This window comes from Rana temporaria, chromosome 5, assembly GCF_905171775.1.
Source record: "Rana temporaria chromosome 5, aRanTem1.1, whole genome shotgun sequence".
Lineage (NCBI taxonomy): Eukaryota > Metazoa > Chordata > Amphibia > Anura > Ranidae > Rana > Rana temporaria.
In genome coordinates, this window is record NC_053493.1 from 36,203,175 (window position 1) to 36,227,671 (window position 24,497).

The following is a 24,497-nucleotide window of genomic DNA, read 5'->3' on the forward strand; positions in this document are numbered from 1 at the left end:
GAAAGCTCTCGGGCTTTCATACTGGAGAAACAGCAGCCGCTATTTTTAGCGCAATAGCACCTGCAAACGGCCCCAGTGTGAAAGGGGTCTTAGATGTAACCTAGGAAGAACTGCTTGAGATAACACTGCAGAGCGCACAGGACAGCACTGGATTTCTTACAGGATCAACAGTTTTTATTTATGTATTCATATATTTGACAAAAGAAAAAAAAATGTTTTTAATCATACATACACACACACACACACACACACACACACACACACACACACACACACATACATTATAATATATATATATAATTTTTTTTTTTTCTAAAATAAATTGAATGATAGCGTTTTTATACAGTTTAAAGGCTACGTTCCCCTTTTGCATCATGTTACACCCGCAAAATAATCTTGAGGAATTATAAATCATAGTTGCAAGGGCTACCCAGGGCTGAATCGTTGCACAGCTATTACAGGCAATGTCCTAGAGCACTAGGGGTGACAGGCAAGGTCCATAAAAACATGGCCGAGAGAGTTTGGGGTGGAGGAACTTTACTGGCCTGCCCAGAGTACTGACCTAAACCCGATAGAACACCATTGGGATGAATTAGATAGGAGACTGTGAGCCAGGCCTTCTTGTCCAACATCAGCGCCTGACCTCACAAATGCACTTCTGGAAGAATGGTCAAACATTCCCATAGACACACTCCTAAACCTTGTGGACAGCCATCCCAGGAGAGGTGAAGCTGTTATAGCTGCAAAGGGTGGGACAACTCAATATTGAACCCTACAGACTAAGACTGGGATGGCATTAAAGTCCATGGCCCGGATTCTCGTACGAGTTACGCCGGCGTATCTCCAGATACGCCGTCGTAACTCTGAGTCCGAGCCGTCGTATCTATGCGCCTGATTCTTAGAATCAGTTACGCATAGATTTGTATTAGATCCGACCGGCGTAAGTCTCTTAGGCCGTCGTATCTTAACTGCATATTTACGCTGGCCGCTAGGGGCGTGTACGCTGATTTACGCCTAGAAATATGTAAATCAGCTAGATACGCCAATTCACGTACGTACGCCCGGCTGACGTAGTACAGATACGCCGTTTACGTTAGGCTTTTCCCGGCTTAAAGTTACCCCTGCTATATGAGGCGTACATGAGGCGTACCAATGTTAAGTATGGACGTCGTTCCCGCTTCGAATTTTAAAAATGTTACGTCGTTTGCGTAAGTCGTTCGCGAATAGGGCTGTACGTAAGTTACGTTCACGTCTAAAGCATAGACGATTTGCGGCGTAATTTCGAACATGCGCACTGGGATTCTTTCACGAACGGCACATGCGCCGTTCGTAAAAAAACATCAAATACGCGGGGTCACATGTAATTTAAACAAAACACGCTCCACATCATCCACATTTGAATTAGGTTCGGGCTTACGCCGGACCACATACGTTACGCCGCCGCAACTTAGGGCGTAAGTTCTTTCTGAATACGGAACTAATTTACGGCGGCGTAACGTATCCGAGATACGTTACGCCCGCCGATAGATACACCAATGTATCTGAATCCGGCCCCACGTGTGTGTGTGTAAAGGCGGGCGTCCCAATACTTTTGACAATATAGTGTGCATCACTCTTCAGATGGAAGGATATATTTTCTAGGATATTGGAAAGGTCACATTCCTGGGTTGGTATAATAATAATAAACTCACCTGGCCTGCAACTTGTAGAAAGTAGCCATACATAGGATCTTGTTGTGGGTAGCCACCAGCAGGTGGTGCAAACTGGATAAAAAAATAAAATAAAAAATGCATTAATGTCTGGCTCAAAATTAGTATTGCTCACATTCCACAATTTTCACATGCACCAAAAAATAAATAAGAAGTGTATTTTCTATTATTACTGAGCCACAGTAATTGCCATGTTGTATTCAAATTGCATTTAACCAACAATGCTCTGTGCGCTCATGTATACCCCCCTCCCCCCAGTCTTCATGCAGGGGGCACCCTCAGTTACCCATCTTTTATCCCTGCACATTGCACTGATCTTGTGCGCTCATGTATACCCCCCTCCCCCCAGTCTTCATGCAGGGGGCACCCTCAGTTACCCATCTTTTATCCCTGCACATTGCACTGATCTTGTGCGCTCATGTATATCCCCCTCCCCCCCAGTCTTCATGCAGGGGGCACCCTCAGTTACCCATCTTCTATCCCTGCACATTGCACTGATCTTGGCCTTCCTTCTCTTCAACACTGACCCAGGACACATCAAGGCCGGTTTCACACAGATGTGATCCGCACCGTATGTCACATGCGATTTTGTGCGCTGCGATTTGAGCCCATAATATTGTATGGCTCAAATCACACCACATCCACGTGAAAAGAAAAAAAAAAAAAAAGGGAGGTGCAGGCAACTTTTTTTTTCTGGCACTGGAATCGGATCGCATTGGTGTTCATACCCATGTGATCCGATTCTAGCAAATGCAATGGCCCAGATTCAGGTACATTTGCGCGATATTTGCGGGGGAGCAGGGCAACCATCTTGCCCTGCGCCCCCGCAAATATTTTGCGCTGCCCTCGATTCACGGAGCAGTAGCTCCGTAAATTCCGAGGGCGCGCCGGCAAAATTTCCCGGCGTAAGCGCGCGCAATGTAAATGATCCCGCCGGGGGCGGGAATCATTTAAATTAGGCGCGCTCCCGCGCCGAGCGTACAGCGCATGCTCCGTCGGGAAACTTTCCCGACGTGCATTGCGGCAAATGACATCGCAAGGACGTCATTTGCTTCAAAGTGAACGTGAATGGCGTCCAGCGCCATTCGCGAATCACTTACGCAAACGACGTGAAATTCAAATTTCACGTCGCGGGAGCGGCGGCTATACTTTAGCGCAAGGCTGCCCCTTCTAATAGTAGGGGCAGCCAATGCTAAAGTTGCTGTACGGAAACTCCGTACCTGGCTTGCGCGGGGCCCGCGCAAGTTTGTGAATCAGTTGGTAGTATGCAATTTGCATACTACACGCTGATCACAATGGGAGCGCCCCCTAGCGGCACACGCAAGAATGCAGCCTAAAATCTGCGAGGCATAAGAGCCTTATGCCGCGCAGATTTTAGGCTGCAGTCAGTGTAACGAGGTTCCTGAATCAGGAGCACTTGTTACACAGGAGCAAGTAAGCAATTGCGCCGTGTAACTTATGGCTACACGGGCGCAATTGCTTCTTGAATCTGGGCCACTGTGTTTTGCAACCCGCTTTCGGGGTATCTAACTTAATTAAACACTTACAACCCCCAAACATTATCCTTTTTTCTTAGCAGAGACCCTATGGAATGAAATGGCGATCGTTGCAATTTTTTATGTCACACAGTATTTGCGCAGCAGTTTTGCAAATGCAATTTTTTTTTTCTTTTAGTAAAAACACTCCACAAAACACCACACACTTTTTTGTAAAATGTGAAAGATTAGGTTTACGGCGAATAGATAGATACCCAACATGTCACGCTTTAAAACTGCGCATGTTTGTGGAATGGCGACAGAGTTACACAGGTGGTCCAGCGCTATAATTAATCGCTTTCACTTGAACGTTTGCGGCGATATTTCAGGTGTGGTGCAGATACCATTTACATATGTGTGGACAACTTGCGGGTGCGTTCGTTTCTGTGCGCGATCACGGAGGGATAGGGGGTATTTCCATTTTTTTCCCTCGCTTAATTTTATACTGCCCCTTTAATTTTTTATTTGTATTTTTTAATACTTTTATTCCTATTACAATAAAGGTACCGTATGTATCGGCGTATACCGCGCACTTTTTTGCCCTGAAAATCAGGGCAAAATCGTGGGTGCGCGATATACGCCGATACCCGCTTTCCCGCGCTGAGTTTGAATACTGCGCCGGCATATAACGAGCGCAGTACACTCGTGTGTAGTCGAGCGGTCTGGGCTCCTCTCGCGCTGACGTCCTGGACATCAGCGCGAGAGTAGCCGAGCCTGCCCGACTATACACAAGTGTACTGCGCTCGGTATATGCCAGCGCAGTATTCAAACTCGGCGCAGGAAACAAGCGGGGAGGACGCCACAGAAGGACGCCGGACCCGACGAAGAGGACACCCGAAGCCGCAGACGGACGCCGGACCCGACGAAGCCGCCGATGGACGCCTCGCAAGACACCAAAACGGTAAGTACAAAAATATTTTTTCCACAGGAATTTCGGGGCAACTTTAGGGGTGCGCGCTATATGTCCCTTGTAATAAGGATGACAGGTCCTCTTTACCTTTAAAAAGCAAAAGACCAAAATAAATAAATATTATTATTTACTGTCAGCCCGGACCTGAAGTGACGTCATGAGGTCGCTCTGGTAGTTCAAGGCCATAGAGGTGATCGGAGTACCTACCCTTTGATCGCCTAGGGGAGCAACCAGCCGAACCTTTGGATCATTTCTCAGGTGAACCGAGAATCTCGTCGTAAAAGAAACATCGTTTTCCTCGACGAGTTCCGTGTCAGGCTTGTCGAGAATCTTGTCAAGCTTTCTTTGCGTACACACTGTCAAGACAAAATCTCGTCGTTCTCAAACGCGGTGACGTACAACACGTACGACGGCACTATAAAGGGGAAGTTCCATTCCACTGGCGCCACCCTTGGGGCTGCTTTTGCTAATCTCATGTTACTGCGTGTTAAGTCAAAGTTTGGTAAGACGATTTGCGCTTTTCAGTCTGTTACAGCGTGACGAATGTGCTATCTCCATTACAAACGCTACTTTTACCGAAGGTGCGCTCCCGTCTCATACTTTATTCTGAGCATGCGCGGGTTTCTAAGCATACACACGAACGTGTTTCTCGTCGTAAACTAGCCCGACGAGAAACACAGACGAAGAAATTGAGACTCCCAGACGAGGAAAAAGAGAGCCTGTTCTCTTTTTTGCTCGTCGACATCCACAATAGTTTGACCAAAAACATACACACGACAGTTTTCCATGGCAAAAAAGCTCTTTTACCAAGTTTCTTGATGGACCGAAAACGGTCGTGTGTACGAGGCCGTAAGCACGAGAAACACAATGGGGGTTATTTACGAAATGCAAATCCACTTTGCGCTACAAATGCGCTGCAATTCGACTGGGCATGCTCTCAATCAACTTCAGGGCCAATTCCTGACTGATAGCAACCCATTCTTTCATAATCACTTCTTGGAGTTTGTCAGAATTAGTGGGTTTTTTGTTTGTCCACCCGCCTCCTGAGGATTGACCATAAGTTCTCAATGGGATTAAGATCTGGGGAGTTTCCAGGTCATGGACCCAAAATGTCAACGTTTTGGTCCCCGAGCCACTTGGTTATCACTTTTGCCTTATGGCACGGTGCTCCATCGTGCTGGAAAATGCATTGTTCTTCACCAAACTGTTGTTGGATTGTTGGAAGAAGTTGCTGTTGGAGGGTGTTTTGGTACCATTCTTTATTCATGGTTGTGTTTTTGGGCAAAATTGTGAGTGAGCCCATTCCCTTGGATGAGAAGCAACCCCACACATGAATGGTCTCCGGATGCTTTACTGTTGGCATGACACAGGACTGATGGTAGCGCTCACCTTTTCTTCTCCGGACAAGCCTTTTTCCTGATGCCCCAAACAATCGGAAAGAGGCTTCATCTGAGAATATGACTTTGCCCCAGTCCTCCGCAGTCCATTCACCATATTTTCTGCAGAAGATCAATCTGTCCCTGATGTTTTTTTTGGAGAGAAGTGGCTTCTTTGCTGCTCTTCTTGACACCAGGCCATCTTCCAAAAGTCTTCGCCTCACTGTGCGTGCCGATGCGCTCACACCTGCCTGCTGCCATTCCTGAGCAAGCTCTGCACTGGTGGCACTCCGATCCCGCAGCTGGATCCTCTTTAGGAGACGATCCTGGCGCTTGCTGGACTTTCTTGGGCACCCTGAAGCCTTCTTCACAAATGCAGTGAACATTTTTTATGGGATTAAAGTGGAGGTTCACCCAAAAATTAAATTTTTAACATTAGATTGATGCTCATTTTGTCAAGGGGAATCGGGTAGTTTTTTTAAAATCGAAGCAGTACTTACCGTTTTAGAGAGCGATCTTCTCCGCCGCTTCCGGGTATGGGCTGCGGGACTGGGCGTTTCTATTTGATTTACAGGCTTCCGACGGTCGCATACATCGCGTCACGATTTTCCTAAAGTAGCCGAACGTCGGTGCGCAGGCGCCGTATAGAGCCGCACCGACGTTCAGCTTCTTTCGGCTACTCGTGACGCGATGTATGCGACCGTCGGAAGCCTGTCAAATAGGAACGCCCAGTCCCTAAGACCATACCCGGAAGCGGCGGAGAAGATCGCTCTCTAAAACGGTAAGTAGGGAGGAAAGGGAGGAGTCTCGGAATGGTCCGGTCAGTATGGAGGAGTAGCTAGACGGGAGCTCTCGCCCTCCAGCCCTGCTCTGATTCTGGAGATGATTAGGAGTCGGATCTCTCCCTCTCCCTGTTGGACCTCTCCCCCCCCCCCCCCCCCCGTCCGGAGATGCGTGTGGGATCATCACCTCCCTCTTCTCGGTCGGCCTGCCTGTTGATTCTCGGAGCCCGCAGCGTGTGACCAGGTGTAGCGCGGTTTCTCTCTCTGAGTGGCGGCGGTGGAGTGTGGTCTCGCGAAACCACTGCCAGGAGACGTCTCGTGTGTAGAGCGGGGAGGGGGAGCTGCAGTGAGGTAAGAGGGGGCCGTAGCCCCCCGTAGCATCAGAGAACCTTTCCGTCTCCCTCGCTCTGCGGAGTGAGGGACGGACTGCACGGACGGCAGGTGTGCTGGGCTGCAGCAAGTAAAGTGTATAAACACCGGTCCCCGCAATTAGAGAGCAGGCTGACGAAAGGGAGACGTAGCAGCATGCAGCACCACGTAGCCCCACAGTCTAAGTAGCTTACCCTACCAAATGGAAGAAGACTGAGACGGTTCCTGGACCCACAACAGGAGGGTAAGATCAGAAATCTATTGAAGTAGTTTCGATTTGGCTTCTTTTTTTTTTTCCTTCATTGAAAACTACCAGAATGGTGAGTGCACCACATTCACCAGAGGGGTGAGTACAACGTTTTACTATGAATTAAGAACCATGAACTATGAACTAAGGAAAAAAAAAAAAAAAAATACATACACAAATACCAATGTATATCAATGGGGCATTTGCACTCAGAAGAGTTAACATTCGGAAGGAACTGATATGAGGACAGGTAACAAGTGATATAAGGGACCCGTGCGGATTAACGATATTCCTAGTGATTGGAACCATATTGTTTATATTTTTTCTTGGAGGCCCCTTTCCTTTGTACCGCTCTCCTTTCTGTTGAGATAAATCAATTAATCAATTAAAGACACGGGGACACCTGATACATGTGAAACACGCGTAGAATTCCACGGGAAGACAGTGATGTTTTATAGTCCACATTACATTTTTTTTTTTTTTTTTTTTGTCAAACTGACACTGGAGACTGATATAAAAGAGGGGTCAGTACGGGGGTATTGGTGTTTGATACCCCAAATATCTTTAACTCAAAAATGGCGATAGCAATTTTAATCTGATTGGCAAAATATAGGTAACAGCGTATACTCAGTCATAAAGGTAACAAGCAAACACTACCAGCTAAAGTATACCCTGGAAGTTTTCATATGGAGTAATTAAGACACTCCGAGAACATGCTTGGAAACCTAGCAGCCGGACGTAAAGCCACATAGCTAATCGCCATACCCTTTCGTGAACGTATATCTAGGTCCTGGAATGGAACAGTATTAAGATAAGGAAAATTTTCTGAGATACATTGGTAAAAACACAGTTTAATAAATAGGATTACTGTAAGACCAAGAGGGGTGAAGGATGACTACAAGGGGAAAGGCAGTGAAAGGAGGGGCAATCCCAAAGGTCCCCCGGTTAAGCCAAAGCCCAGGTCCGATGTGTAAATTTGTGACACATGGGACAAATGGAGATAGCCAACATACAGATAAACCCCTAACTGGTAGAGGGGGCCAAGCAGAAAAAGACAAGAAAAAGGATAAGAAAAAAGGAGCTACCAATACACTTGCTGACTTAGAAACACTCTCAGAATCACTCTCAGAGATCAGAACAGACCAGGACAGAGAAACAGATCTCGAACAGGGAAACAAGGAAGAAATGCAGGACATGACACTTTTGCCAACAAAAATGGAAATGGAAGGAATGTTCGCTGCCCTAGAAAGATCACTTAAATCGCAAATGGAAAAAATGGAGAGAAACATGGGGTATATACTGGAAAGAGTGGAAGAAGTGGAGAAAAAAGTAGACAACAATGTAACCTCAGTTAAAAAACTAGAAGATGAAATAAAAGCATTAAAAATTAATCAACGAGAACAGGCATATAAATTAGAAGATCAGGAAAACAGAGATAGAAGAAAGAATATCAGAATACGCGGAGTCCCAGATACAACACAGGCTGAGGACCTCCCAGAGATAATAAGAAACATTTGTAACCCAATACTAGAGAGAGAAACAACCGCCCCACTAAGTATAGAACGAGCACACAGGATAAGACGCCCTAGAGAGAGACCCCAAGAATATCCTAGGGACATTATTGTTCGATTTGAAAGTTGGGAAGAAAAAAACCAACTATGGAGAAAACTGAGAGGGAAGTCGCCATTAGAATACGATCAACATATTATCCAAATTTACCAAGACCTGTCACAAGAGACGTTAAAAAGAAGAAGAAGCTTAAAACCACTGTTAGGAGTCCTACAGGAACATGATATCCAGTACAACTGGGGATTCCCAGCGTGCCTAATAGGCAGGAAAAATGGTATTTCGGCAAGACTGAGGTTTCTGGAGGAAATACCAGAATTCTGTCATAGATTAGACATCCCAATACCAAAAAATTACTAACAATGTTGGCTGATCGGGGAGGGGGGGGAGGGGAGGCGGGCAGGGAGGGGGGCGGGGAGGATCCATATAGTAAGCAACCAGGGCGGGGCTGGGGAGAGGGGGGACCCAGAGAGTACTCCTGCCCCAGTTCCCCAATATCGGGGGATAGGAGACCGGGCTAAAATAGAACTCCACCTTAGCCTGAGGAGCAAAAGAGTGCCTAGAGCACCAAATAAGAAAAAGCTCCAAATGACCATAGGGTCAAGGATCGATCATGGGGAAGGGGGGAGGGGAAGGGGACGAGAAAGCCCCAAATGAAGAACAAAGGGGCAAGATATAAGTGGGGGGGGAGTAAAAGGGGGGGGAGGGAGGGAGAAGGGGTTCGGGCGGGGGAGGGGAGGGGAAGATTAGGAAAAGGGGCCCAGATCTGTGTGTCATGCAACAGGGAAAAACAAATGCACCTGAGAAAAGCACAAGGGAAAAAAAAAAAAAAAAGAGAAAAATATGACAAATATAAATTTCTTAACATATAACGTAAGAGGTCTCAACTGCCCGGAAAAAAGGCATATGGTATTAAGAGAGGTTGAAAGGTACTCAGCGGAAATAGTTTTTTTGCAAGAGACTCACATAACATTGGATTCTAGTGTTAGATTGTATTCTCGGGCAGTTCCTACCTGGTATTATGGGGACTCTCCAAAGAAGAGAGCTAAGGGGGTCGCCATAGGAATAGGGAAGAACATCTCCTTTATAGTAGAAGACAGGAAAGTGGACCCGGAAGGCCGTTATTTGTTTTTAAAAGGAATACTCCAAGGGAAAAAATACACGTTAGCAAATATATATTGTCCAAACAGCCAACCACATAAATACTTGAGGGGGATCCTGAATGCTTTAATGGATTTTAAATTTGGACATGTAATACTCGCAGGAGACCTCAACCTCTCAATGGACTATCAACTTGATAGTACGTCCGGGGCACAGAGGCGAAATATTAAACAGTTAAGAATATTAAGAAAAAAAATGCACAGTCACTGTTTAATAGATCCTTGGAGGATAACATATCCAAATAAAAGGGACTATACCTATTACTCTTCTGTCCATGGAACATACTCAAGACTGGACTATATAATGGTAGACCACGAGTTATTGGAAGAGGTAGTTAAAACCACAATAGGAGTAACTACAATCTCAGACCATGCCCCGGTAACGGTAAAAATTAGATTTAAAGAGATAGAGCAAAGAAAAGGATCATGGAACTTAAATGAAGAACTGTTAGAGGACAGCGAGGTAATGAACATAGTGAGAACTGATTTGGAGCAATATTTCATTCTTAATAATATACCTGAAGTAAGGGTAGCCACTGTATGGGAGGCCCACAAGGCATATATTAGAGGGAAACTGATTTCGATAGGAGCGGGGAAAAAAAAAATAAGAAAATTAAACATGGAAAAATTAACAACTGAACTATTTGAATTGGAGCAAACGCATAAAGAGCGAGGAGAAAATGAAATATATCAAGATATTATTGTAAAGAGGGGCCAGCTCAGAGATTTGATGAAGGTTGAAACAAGGGACATATTCAAAAATGTTAGAAAAGAGAGGTATAAATGGGGGAATAAACCAGGGAAATACCTAGCGAGAATATCCAGGGAAAAAAAAAAGAAAAACTACATAGAAAAAATAAAAAATCAAGATGGTCAGATGAAATATAGAACGTCCGAAATTGCTGAGTCCTTTCGGACTTTCTATAGTTCATTATATGCAATAAGAATAAATGAAACTCAAGAGCAGGAAAATATTAGAAAAAAGAAAATCAGGGAATATTTAAAGGAAGTGAAATTACCTAAAATCCCTCAAAATGACATTGAATCCTTGGAGGCTCCAATAACTCAAGATGAGATATATAAAGCGATCCAGGAAACACCGTGTGGTAAGAGCCCAGGTCCTGATGGCTTGCCGATTATATATTACAAAAAATTTAAAGAACTTCTGGTCCCAGAGATGTGCAATTATTTTAATAAAATAGGAGAGGAAGAGGAAATAAGAAAAGAATCCCTATTGGCAAATATTACTATTATCCCTAAAGCAGGAAAAGATGGAACCCTGTGCTCCAACTACCGACCAATCGCATTGCTAAATGCTGACTTGAAGGTATATGCGAAAGTATTAGCAACTAGGATAAAAAGTTTAATGCCGCAAGTAATAAACACAGATCAAGCAGGTTTCGTAACAGGCAGAGAAGGGAGAGATAATAGCATAAGGACCCTGTTGCTACTGCAACAGGATCCAAAAAAGAAACCCCCAGTCGTACTCATGTCTCTAGATGCCGAAAAAGCATTTGACAGAGTCGACTGGGGGTTTATGATGGAAACCCTACAAAATATAGGCCTGGGACCAAGGTTCCTGAAATGGGTGAAGAATCTATATAGTCACCCGACGGCAAGGGTGAAGGTCAACGGGGGTATGTCTTCTGTGTTCGAAATGAAAAATGGAACCAGACAGGGGTGCCCGCTCTCACCCCTCCTATATGTAATAGCTCTGGAACCACTATTAGCAAAAATTCGGGAAAACCCGGACATAGGGGGGGTGAGAGTGGGAGACGAAGAACACAAGGTGGCGGCGTACGCAGACGACATACTCCTATATTTGACCAAACCTAGGGCGTCCCTCCCTAATATCATAAAGGAAATAAAAAGATACGGTGAACTTTCAAATTTTAAAATAAACCCGATAAAAACAGTTATTTTGAATTTGGGGATAGATAAAAAAGAAGCTGAAGAACTACAGAAAGAGTTCCCATTTACATGGGAAAAAGAAGCTATAACGTATCTAGGAATAAAAATCACACCAACACTTGAAAAACTATATGCGGTTAATTTTGTCCCCCTAATTAACGAAATTAACCAAGACCTGAAAAACCTTGCCAAAAAACACATCTCTTGGATAGGTAAGATCAATGCGTTTAAAATGATGATATTACCGAAGATAACATATAAACTTCAAATGCTCCCAATAAAAATACCGCAAAGTTTTTTTAAAGTAATCAAATCAGTAATCCTGAAATATATATGGACAGGTAAAAAGGCTAGACTAAGCTATTCATTGTTGAGCATGAAAAAAAAAGGAGGGGGGATGGGGCTCCCTGATATAAAAAGATATTACTTTGCTGTCAATTTAGCTAGGCTGGTAGAATGGTCAAATACATACACAAAAAAAAAATGGGTACGAATGGAAGAAATATTAAGTAGCACACAATTAAACAGAAATGTATGGATACCACCTAAAATGAGGGAATTGGGCACAAATACACATAATATAACAAGGAACGTACTTAAAATATGGGACACAATTTTTAGACGGGAAAAATGGGAGTATAACTCTCCACTGATCCCTTTAGCAGGCACAAATTTTTTTCCACCAGGCAATGGAACACGTTTTGGAAAACTATTAGGGGAGAAAAAATTAAAAGATATTGTTACACGGGGGAAAATTAAACTAAGACAAGATATAAAGATAGGAGAAGGGGAGCACACGATGAGTGAATGGGAGTACATGCAGTTAAAACACTTTGTGAGCACATTACCACAACCAATTAGGGAAGACAAAACACTACACCTAATAGAAAAAATTTGTAATATGGATAAACCCCTGTCACATGGTATATCAAAGACATATGGGATACTAACGGAGCTTGAGTCCCAAGAAACTCTCCCCTTTATAGAAAAATGGGAAAACGATTTGGGTAAAAAGATTGATAAACAACAAATGATAGGTGCAGTATACAATCATGCAGCAGACAACACTACCATCGAAGCAAATTACAAATGTATGGTCCGATGGCACTTGACCCCAGTGAGAATGAGTAAGATCCACCCAAATAACTCAGAGCTATGTTGGAGAAATTGTAAACAAAAAGGAACAACTATGCATATATGGTGGGACTGCCCGAGAGTGCAGGAATACTGGAAAGAAATTTTGGAATATATTGTAGAAATAACGGGAGAGAGGATTCCTTGCAGCCCGTTGACCTGTTTGTTTCACGGAACGGAAAAAACAAAAAAACAGTACGGAACAACGTTGGTTCCAGTGCTGCTAAATGCAGCAAAGGCCCTGATACCAAAGAACTGGCTACACCCAAAGAAGCCATTAATCAAAGAGTGGTTAGAAAGGGTGGAATATATAGAAGAGATGGAGTATCTTGCCTGTAGAGAGACAGGTGGCGAAGACAAATACAGGGTGGTTTGGGAAAACTGGAAAGTGTTTAAATCTACAGAAAAGTTTGTCCAGGGAATGGTAGAAGCAGAAAGGTGAGAAATCAAAGAAAAGATAGCACGGCACACAGATCTCGGGATAGGGGGGAAAAAGGGGGGGGGGGGGGAAAAAAAAAAAAAAAAAAAAAAAAAAGGGGGGGCTAGTCATGTTATAATAGTAATGCAATGCAGCCAGACTGGTTAATCGGTAATCAATGGATTAAAAATGTTAATTCTATATCTATACAAAAAAAAAAAAAAAAAAAAAAAAAAAAAAAGAAAAGGAACTGAAATATATAAACAAACCCCACGAATGATGCGAAGCCACAAGAGAGACGTTATGGGCGGCCGAACCGTGAGCTAGTCTCGCTGCTAAATGTGAGCAGAGTCTGACGTGGAAAAAAAAGAAAAAAAAAAAAAAAAAAAAAAAAAACGGTAAGTACTGCTTCGATTTAAAAAAATCTACCCGATTCCCCTTGACAAAATGAGCATCAATCTAAGGTTAAAACATTTTTTTCGGGTGAACTCCCGCTTTAAGTTAATTTTCATGGCAAAGAGGAACTTTGCAATTAATTGCAATTTGTCTGATCACTCTTCATAAAATTCTGGAGTAAATGCAATTTCCCATCTCAAAAACTGAGGCAGCAGACTTTGTGAAAATTAGTATTTGTGTCATTCTCAAAACTTTTGGCCATGGCTGTACAGCGACTGCACTTCCAAGTGCACATGTAGTAGCTTCTCTGAACAGTTTCAGGAGAAAGACAGCCACAAAGAATGATACTGGTAAACCACAACACACACACACACATATATTGAGGGCGACAAGTGGTTAACACCTGCAGCAGATTGCTATGCGGGTAGCGCAGCGATTCCTGTGCGTTTCCCTCATCGCAGCGCTGTGAACCGAACCTAAACTAGTTAAATTAAAACTCCCGATCTGAATACTTGTTCCAGGTCAGGCCAGAAGGTATTTAAAAAAGTGCACTCCAGGGTGAGCAAATCCAAATGTCGTGTGTGCTTTATGTATTTCTTCCAGATCTGTGCAGTAATCCAATGTGAAACTTTCCCTCTGTGCAGGAGCTTCCTGTATAAAGACCGCTCACTGCCACTTTCTCTCCTTTTGCAGGGTGATTGGTCTTGTCTCCGCCCCCTCTTGTCATTTACAGCAGGCAGCCTGTAGTGGGTGTGGCCTGTTGGGTCCCTTCCACAGACAGGGCTGTTGAAAGGATTTTTGACACCCTAGGCAAAACCTAATTTTGCCGCCTCCTGGCTCCACCCCCATGGCTCTGCCCATGAATGCCCCACCTTTTAAATTAAGTGCCCATCAAATGCAGCCTTACCAGCGCCCATCAATTAAAGTTTGCTTGCTTCCATCCATTTGGGATGCCGGGACACAGACACAGTCCTCTGCTGCGCCTCTTACACTATGTGCGAATGAAGCAACAGGTGCCTGCTGATGCTGAGACTTAGTTGCTTGCTGCAGAAAAAAAAAAAGAGAGAGTAGGAACACCAGTGGCCGGGAACCCAAGCGGCTACCTAGCTTGCCTAGTGGTAGTAGCGGCCCTGCCCACAGATCTGCTCTCAGCACAAGCTATGTGCAGCACAGTTATAAGGATACTGCTACTTTCACAAGGTAAAAACTGGGCTTGTCAAGGCATTTGGATCTCAAAATGTGGATTTATAACTTGGCTCGGCTTGAGCCTAGGTTCACACTGCTGCGAATTCAAAATCGTGGTAAAATGCGCAATATTACTGCGATTTCGGACGCAATTTAATGTAAATCGCAAAAAGTAGTACAGGAACTACTTTTTGAAATCGCAGATGCGGCGTCGCACTGATTAGGACAGTGCCATTGCCGACAATTGCCGCCGATTTGAGATGCGATTTGACATGTCAAATCGCATCTCAAATCGTACCCAGTGTGAACCAGGGCTCACAGCTAGTTTCCTACTGCACACGTGGGAGTCGCGCTTTACTTTCTGAATGGCCCCTGGAGGTGCTCAATTGATTAAGACCTAGTTTAATTAAGACCCCTTTCACACTGAAGCGCCGCTAAAGTGGCGGTCATTTTTGCGGCTCTTTTCAGGCGTTTTTTTTTTTTTTTTACGTGACCAAAAAAAAAAATCCAAAAAAGACACCAGTTTTGCAGCAATTTTAAGGCATGTCATTCATTTCAATGGGCAGGGGCACTTTTGTAGCGCTCCAAACTCACCTCAAAGTTGCAGTACTTTTTATAACGTCCCAGAAGCACGCCGCCCTGGTGTGAAAGCACTCACGCAAATGAATGGAAAGCAGTTTTCAGGCGCCATTTCTAGCGCTAAAACGCCTGAAAACTGCCTTAGGGCCGGTACACGCTACTGTGACTTTAAAATCGTGCGATTTTACGGCCACAGTTTCAGGGAATCCTTTCACACTACTCCGACTTCAAAGTCACTAAATTTTGATGCGATTTTAGGGAATGCCAGCGCAAGCGGCATCAAAATCGGACCAAAGTAGTGCAGGGACTACTTTGAAGTCGGAACGACTTGAAGTCATGCTAATATTAATGGTTGTCATTGGAAATCGACTTGTCATGCTACTTTGCCATCACAAATCGTGGGACAAGTCGTATAAGTGTAAAAGGGGCCTTAGTGTGAAAGAAGTCTTATCTTGGAACTCTGCACATTTTTAAAGTGATACAAGACAATAGTATCAACAGGCACATCTGAAGTATAAAGTTCTGAGTAGACTGAGAATGTAGTATTACAAGTATTGTATACTTTGCACCAAAGTTTATTAAAAAAAAAAAGTATATTTTTAGGAATACTACAGAAGCTGCAAGGCGAATGGGAACGTTATCACCTATAACTGTATAGTGCTGAACAACGACGGAGCTGGGTGGGTATAGAATGTTCCCCGGCAGGTCTGCTGACAATAGACATAGGAAAGTTTATTCTCATACATGTAGTGCGCCCCTCCCCAGTCCGGTATAGTGAGTCTTGTTCAACTAGAATAATAAAAAACTAAAATCCCTTTATCACCCCCCAGCCTGACTGAGCGAAAGGAATGTCATTCTTCTTTATTCTCCCATGTAACAGAGACACGCAACAGCCATAAAACCACCCCCCAGCCATGCAGCGGGTTACCAGGGGTTAAAGATTTTGATCATCTAGGAAGGGTGCGTCAGTTTTTATTTGTCCAAGCGACAGTTGGTGGATGACACGACCCATTAAATTCTGTGCTCCCCACCCCCCCCCCCCTCCATTCACTTAGAGACGGAATGCATGGACTGTATTTTAGACAATGATTGCTAAACACCAAGTGGATGAAAGGTGAAAGTTGGCTGTCTATTATGGGATCCGGCACTACAAGTCACAGCATAGACACCTATCCAGGGCAGGTAAACATTTAACTACTTCAATACTGGGCACTTTCACCCCCCTCCTGCCCAGGCCAATGTTCAGCGCTGTCACACTTTGAATGACGATTGCGCGGACATCCAACGCTGTACTCGTATTACATTTTATTGACACAAATAGAGCTTTCTTTTGGTGGTATTTAAATGGGTTGTAAAGGTTTGTTTTTTATTTTCTAAATAGGTTCCTTGAGACCCGGTTCACACTGGGGCGACTCGTCAGATGACGCAGCCGCCTGACAAGTCGCGTCCCATTCTAGTGAATAGAACCGTTCTAATAGGAGCGACGCAAGTCGCTCTCCGACTTAGGAAAAGGTTCTTGTACTACTTCGGGGGCGACTCGGGGCGACCTGCATTGACTTCTATACAGAAGTCATTTTGCAAGTCGTCTTAGGCCTCGTACACACGGTCGGTTTGGTCTGATGAGAATGAACCGAAGTTCAGTTTCATCGGACCAAACCGACCGTGTTTATAGGCTAGCGGTCTGGTTTCCTTCGGTCCAAAATTTCTAAACATGCTTCAAGGAGGAGAGGACAAGGAGAGGGGGGGGGGGGGGGTGAAATGAACTCTTCCAGGTAGGGTTGCCAACTCATCCCTTTAAAACAGAACACATATTAATTACACAGGTTCTGTGGCTGATTAAGGAGGTAATTAAACTCACTTGGTGCCTTATTTGCATTAATTTAGCCTCAGAACCTGTGTAATTAATATGTGTTCTGTTTTAAAGGGATGAGTTGGCAACCCTACTTCCAGGAGTAGTCCCATTTTTCTAGCAAGCTCAAGAGGCACATTGCAAGTAAATAAAAAGTGTTTTTTTTGGGGAGGTTTCCCTTGTTTGGTGGAGGGGAGGCCTGGGTTTTGATGGGATATTAGGTGACAGGGGTCTCTTTTGGAGTGGGGGGGGGGGTAGGGGCAGGGGTTCCTCCCCCATGGGTTATCCGATTGCCCTGACCTGGCCTATGGGTTTGGTGTGTTTTTTGTACTTTTGACGTCCAATAAAATTAGAATTTTATACCGCAATAGTAGCCTTTGAGGCACTTTATCCTGGTGGGGTTTATTTTTCTATGGGTCCCAACATTCCTGACTTCCTAGGTATTGCAAGCTGCTGAGCCAAGAACAAAGCCAGGTCTTATATACCGACCAGTCTGAGCTCAATAGAATATTAACCGGCCATAAACTACTACCCTACCCCAAAGTCCAAGCATGAGAAATGCTCAGCAATTACCTAGTGACTGTTATCTGGATGTATAAACATCATAAAACCCCATAGACACATCGCACTGTATTCCTGTGCTGATCATCAACTACACTCAGGACAGCCATAGGGGAGCGGATCCGATGTGACCGTCACACCCAACAATCCACAACGTCAGACACATCCCTCTGTGGAGAAACCTGCACCCGATACTGAGCCTGGACACAGCATGGCTCCCAGGGACTCTCCAATAAAGAGAACCTACCATTGCTGGTCACCTGAAAATGCTAGCTGCCTGGCTGTCATGCTAGCCCTTTTTTTTTTAAATACCCACCGTAGTTACCCAAATAATTGCCTGTTAAAAGAGAATATATAAAAAAAAAAAAAAAAAGGAACTTTTGCTGCCATATTTCCCTTCAATCTATACATTTTCCCTATAGTACTTTTCTGAGATTGGAGCATCATTCCACCCACTCCCTCTAATGTCACCTGTCCCAGAATTGCAGAGACAGTCCCTCATCTGCCCCCATGGTGATGTGTCCTGGGTGGTGTCTTGAGATCCCAACATTACCATTATATTGGAGTTAGGCCTGGAACACCATTGTAAATACAGTAAAACCTTGGTTTGCGAGCATAATTCATTCCAGAAACATGCTTGTAATCCAAAGCACTTGTATATCAAAGCATTTTTTTTTTTTTTTAACAGGGTATTAAAGAGAAGAGAGTCACCTCTAAGTGTAGCAATAAGTTGCTAAATGTTGTACCTTCTGTAAGGGGTTAGCTCGGTAGACCCCCTGGATGGGTTCACTACACACGGAACGATACAGAGAAATAGCCGAAGACGGTTGAAAAACAAAGATTTGGGTTTATTCCTCCATCTTGCTGGAAACAAGTGCAAGCATCCAAACAGCATAAACAAAATCAAACATAAAATAAACCCTGGCCACTTGGGGCGTCTACCTTCACCACACAGGAACCTATCTAGGAGTCTGGCACAGCCTAGTGCTGGGCAGACACTGCTGGTCATACAGCAGAAAAACAAATAGTCTTTTTGATTTTTATCACACAGAAAAATCAACAGCACCTCACCTCTTCAGAAGTATTTCTGTTCACTGCTCTCCTTCACTCAAAAAGCCTCAGGATGCAGCAATCAGTAGTAATCCTCTGGATTACTTATAGAGGCCTTAATTGCCTCATTCTGAACAGCTGAAGTTTTCCAATGCCCTTAAATCTTTATGGCTGTTTCTGCAGCCGACACCCGATAATAATTGGTGTATTGTCTAAACAAGGCAGAAATGTATCTCCCGTCTGTGACGACACCCACAGATTTACCTGACTTCCTGTCACACTTCATTAAATGTAACCATATTGCTACACTTAGAGCCTCCTCTCTTCTCTTTTATACTCAGTTGTGACATGACGCTACTTGTATATCAAGACATCGCTTGTATATCAAGGCAAAATGTATTCAACATTTTGCTTGTCTTGCAAAACGCTCTCAAACCAAGTTACACTGTGTTTTTTATTTTTTTCATTTAACCTAGTGGGCTGAACGAAGAAAAAAAATAAAAATGTATGTATGTATGTCTATATATATATATATACCGTATTCATCGGCGTATAACACGCACAGGCGTATAACACGCAACTTAACTCAGGAAAAAAACTTTCCACCGCCCCCCCTGCGTATAACACGCAGGCACAGTTTACCCTCTATTTTCAGGGTAAAAAAGTGAGTGTTATACGCCAATAAATACAATATATATATATATATATATATATATATATATATATATATATATATATATAATGGGAGGAGCCGCTGTACTAATTATGCAAGGTTTGTACAGTGATCTCTCCTGCTGAGTTATTGTGTTTTCCGACAGGGATCAGCCATTGGCTGGGAGCATTGATCGGAAGACCCTTTTCAGTCATACCCCCCGAATGGCTGGCTTCTGTTGGACCAGCTGCCATACACAAGGGCCGAATGCCGGCCAGTTTCTATTGAACCGTTTGATGCCGCTTCATATTTGGCCTGTGTGTATGGCCATTTACTGAGCATTGAAGGCAACATAAAAAATAAAAACAAAAGCGGAGGGGGGAAATCACAGGGCAACAAGTGGGAGGTCCTCTCACAATTAGGGCTTAGATTGCCCAGAAGGTGGGCATGATCTGGGTAGGACCACTCAGAAAATGGGCATATCAAGTGAGGACGGTGGGTGGAGGAATGCACAGAAGATTCTGCCTGGCATGCCCAAGTCATCCTGGACTCCCCCTTTCCCCATCCTGTGACTGGCAGAAGAAGCACAGCGTCTAGCTCATCCCTCCATCACTCTGCTCTCTCCTCCTATTTGCATGTTGCAATTGACTTATTTTTTCCCCTCTTTCTGCTTCTTCCTCTCTCGCAAACCCTGCTGTACAGGAAATACAAGATGGCGGTTCCAGGTCAAACTCCAGTACTTACACTGCTTACATAAAAATGAAAAGGTTTATCAAATGTAATGATCTTTTACTAATTACTGAGCTGCATAGGATTTGTGTCTTTTATATCTGTCTGTTGTGGAGTAAACCTTTCATGAGAGTAATATGGGTCCTGCCACTGTTGTGCTCCTTTTGAAAATGCCAGTAACCTGGCTTGGCAAGCCTTACATTTTTCTGAATCACAGATCTGAAATAAGCATAAAGCTAAAAAAAACAAAAAAAAGTACAAAGGGCCAGATCCACAAACGAGATACGACGGCGTATCTACTGATACGCCGTCGTATCTCTGTTTCTAACTATGCGGCTGATTCATAGAATCAGTTACCTATAGCTAGCCCTAAGATCCGACATGTGTAATTGAATTGCACTGTCGGATCTTAAGGATGCAATTCTAGGCCGGCCGCTAGGTGGCGAGGCCATTGCGGCCGGCGTAGAATATGCAAATGGAGACTTACGGCGATCCCCGAACGTCCCGTCGATCTAAATCTACGTAGTTTCTGTCGGGTTACGCCGCGTAAAACTAGGGCTGAGCCCTAGTTCTCTTAAGCAATGTTAAGTATGGCCGTCGTTCCCGCGTCGAAATTTAAACATCAACGTCATTTGCGTAAGACGTCCGTGAATGGCGCTGGACGCCATTTACGTTAACATCTAAGCAAATGACGCCAGTGCGACGTCAGTTAGCGCAATGCACGTCGGGTAATTTACCCGACAGAGCATGCGCAGTACGTCCGGCGCGGGAGCGCGCCTAATTTAAATGGGACTCGCCCCATTCGATTGGGCCCGCCTTGCGCCGGACGGATTTAAGTTACACCGCTGCAAATTTCCAGGTAAGCGCTTTGTGGATCGGGCACTAACTTGGAAAAATTGCGGCGGTGTAACTTAAATCGGGAAAGTTAAGTTGCGCCCGGTCTACGTGGATCTGGCCCAAAGTGTCAGAATTCCCTTGTTCAAGGTCGGGGACTCGGATTACTTGAAGCCAAAGCAATCAGTGTGATATCAGGGCAATTACCAGGTAATCCTAAAAGGTGTGGGTGGCACAGACTGCAAATTGCTTGCACTATTCATTGATGGGATAAGGTGTATATCATTAGTGGGTTGCCTTTAGGAGCCAATTACCTCCACTAATAAAGTAGAAAATTATATATAATTTTTTTTTTTTTTTGGGCAAGTCAAAGGTCATAAATAATTACACTGTATTCACACCTTTCAGTGAATGTTCAACAATCATGTTTTGCCATGCACTGCGTTTGCCATCAATGCACATCTTCATTTTCACTCCATGCAACTCACCCCATCACATGTTCCTGCATCACATCACAACGCACTGCGGTGTACAGGAGGAAAATTACATTTCATTTTGTGGCACTTCAGGGTGCAGTTAGAAAAAAATTAAAAATAAATAAAAATTCACAGAGCTTTTTGTCCTATTAACCACTTAACCCCGGACCATATTGCAGGTCAAAGACCAGGCCACTTTTTGCGATTCGGCACTGCGTCGCTTTAACTGACAAATTGTGCGACGTCACGTGGCTCCCAAACAAAATTGGCGTCCTTTTTTCCCCACAAATAGAGCTTGCTTTTGGTGGTATTTGATCACCTCTGCGGTTTTTAGTTTTTGCGCTATAAACAAAAATAGAGCAACAATTTTGAAAAAAGTAAAATGAATATTTTTTACTTTTTTCTATAATAAATATCCCCCAAAAATATATAAAAAAAAAACATTTTTTTTCCTCAGTTTAGGCCGATACGTATTCGTCTACATTTTTTTTGTAAAAAAAAAAAAAAAATATCGCAATAAGCGTTTATTGATTGGTTTGCGCAAAAGTTATAGCGTTTACAAAATAGGGGATAGTTTTATGGCATTTTTCTTCTTATTTTTTTTTTTTTACTAGTAATCAGCAATTTTTTTCGGTACTGCGACCTTATGGCGGACACTTTGCACACTTTTGACACATTTTTGGGACCATTGGCATTTTTATAGCGATCAGTGCTATAAAAATGCATTGATTACTAAAAAAAATGCCACTGGCAGTGAAGGGGTTAACACTAGGGAGCGAGGAAGGGGTTAATCATGTTCCTTGGGTGTGTTCTAACTGAAGGGGGGGGTGGACTGACATGGGGAAATGACAAATCGCTGTTCATACATTGCATGAACATACAATAGGTAATTTCCCCCCCTGACAGGACAAGGAGCTGTGCGTTTACACACACAGCTCCTGGTTCTCGCTCTGTAACGAGCAATCGCGGGTGCCCGGCGGTGATCGCGACCGCCGGGCACGCGCATCAGGGGCGAGCGGGGGGCGCGAGCGCTCCCCTATTGGCTGCTGGGAGAGGTGACATAGATCTACGTGCTCTCAGAGCCCAGCAGAGCCGACCTGCCGCCGTATAACTAATATAGTTATACGGCGGCTGGTCGGCAAGCAGTTAAAGCAGAACTTCACCCAAAAAGGGGAAGTTCCATTTTTTTGCATCCTCCCCCCTCCACTGCAAACATTTGCCCCCCCATGTACCTGGTTTTGACAGGTACCTGCTCCCACTTCTGACTCGGATCGCTGCAGCACATCTGATCGGAAGTTCGACAAAGCAAACCAATCAATATACGCTTATTGGGATTTTTTTCCCAAAAATATGTAGCAGAATACATATTGGGCTAAATTAATGAAGAAATTAGATTTTTTTACTTTTTTTTAAATTGGATAATTCATGTGAACTTCTAGCATGCCCTGCTACTCTAGGTTTTGGCATGTGGATGTGGAAATGTTGTTATTACTAGAGACCACAGAAGGGAAGTGGTTACTTTATGAGCCAATACAGTACAAAGCACAGTGATGTCAGGTCACTGCGAGTGCTAAAAGTATTACTAAAGGCACTAAAAGTATTACATGATGGCCTTGTTTGTGAATCGTGTGTGGGGAATTTAATAACGTAATGCAAAAGCGCTCAGATTTCATTAAAGTGGATCCTGTAGTAAGGCATTGGTGGTCAGCTTTCTTGATATGGGAGGGGGGGCCTAAAGTGTAACTGCACATTAAAGTGAATATTCATTCTCAGAGATGACAGAAGGCAGGGCATCACCCAAAGACCACACGCAAGATATGAGAAATGGTCAGAGACTGACGATAATGATACAAGAGGTGGTCAGGAGACTGCCGGTGTTCTGTCAAAATAGCCAACTCATCAGAAAGGCCAACTACTTAACTTCTGGTTTCTTTAAAGTGGTTGTAAACCCCTACAGACCAGTTAGACCTACAGGTAAGCCTAGATTAAAGGGGTTTTCCAGCCATTTTTTAAGTTTATTAAAAGTCAGCAGCTACAAAAAGTATAGCTGCTGGCTTTTAATAAACAGACACTTACCTGCTCCACGGCTCCAGCGACGCACCGGCCGGGGCTCCGCTCCTCGCCCCCCCTCGCCGGCCTGGCGTCTTCATTCCTAGTGTGGGCACCCGGCAGTGACAGCTTTCGGCTTCACGGCCAGGCACCCACTGCGCATGCGCGAGCGGCACTGCGCATGCTTGAGCGGTGCGGCGCCGTCCAGTTGGACAGGCGCTCGCCTACAGGGAGGGGCTGTGAAAAGGCGATTAAGCTAATCGCCTTTCCAGCCCCTCGGCGGAAGGAGGAAGTGGGACAGGAAGTCCCCTTCTCCTGAAGCCCCCACTCCCCCCCCAAAAAAAATTACATGCCAAATGTGGCATGTAAGGGGGTGAGGAGTGGGTTAAGCGGAAGTTCCATTTTTAGGTGGAACTCCGCTTTAAGGCTTACCTGTAGGTGCAATAAATATCTCGTAGACCTACACGGTTTAGGAGATATTTTCAAAAGACATGCACCGATGTCTACAACGTGCAGGCGCACTGAGCGTGCCGTTACTAACAACGATCATGCCGTTAGTGGCGGCACTCGCACGCATGCGCGGGAGTGACGTCATCGCGGCTCCGCCCAGTCACAGTGCCGGAGTCGCGATACGAGGAAGACACTTGGGGAAAGATGGCAGCGATGGAGGAGAGGAACGAGCACCGTTGCGGGGGATTCGATCTCAGGTGAGTTATACATAATGAGCTAGTATGCTATGCACATTAGCTCATTATGCCCTTTTCTTGCAGGTTTTTTTTTCTTTTCCAGAATTTCTTTTAAGAGGGTTTACTTCATCTTTAAACCATCAGTAATTGGAGATTTTGATGAATTGCCATTTGGACGCAACACCAGAAACCAAATACAGTCGGTGCACGATATTATGAGCGGAGATTGTTACTCCACTCTGATAGTAGCCAAGGTGGCGAAAACGTTGTCCTTGTTAGTCGCTGTGCTGTCAAAACAGCCAAATCTTCCTGCACCAAACTGTATTCGGTTGCC

The 24,497-nt window shown here is 44.3% G+C and overlaps 1 protein-coding gene across 1 annotated transcript in view; it reads right to left on the reverse strand.

Annotated features, from left to right (window-relative positions):
• SRI (sorcin) overlaps positions 1–24,497 on the reverse strand; it is a 46,628-nt gene that overhangs the window by 14,551 nt on the left and 7,580 nt on the right. Inside the window, exon 2 of the mRNA XM_040352400.1 lies at positions 1,692–1,763. Coding sequence (XP_040208334.1) covers positions 1,692–1,763 — 72 coding nt within the window. The remainder of the gene's footprint in view (positions 1–1,691; positions 1,764–24,497) is intronic.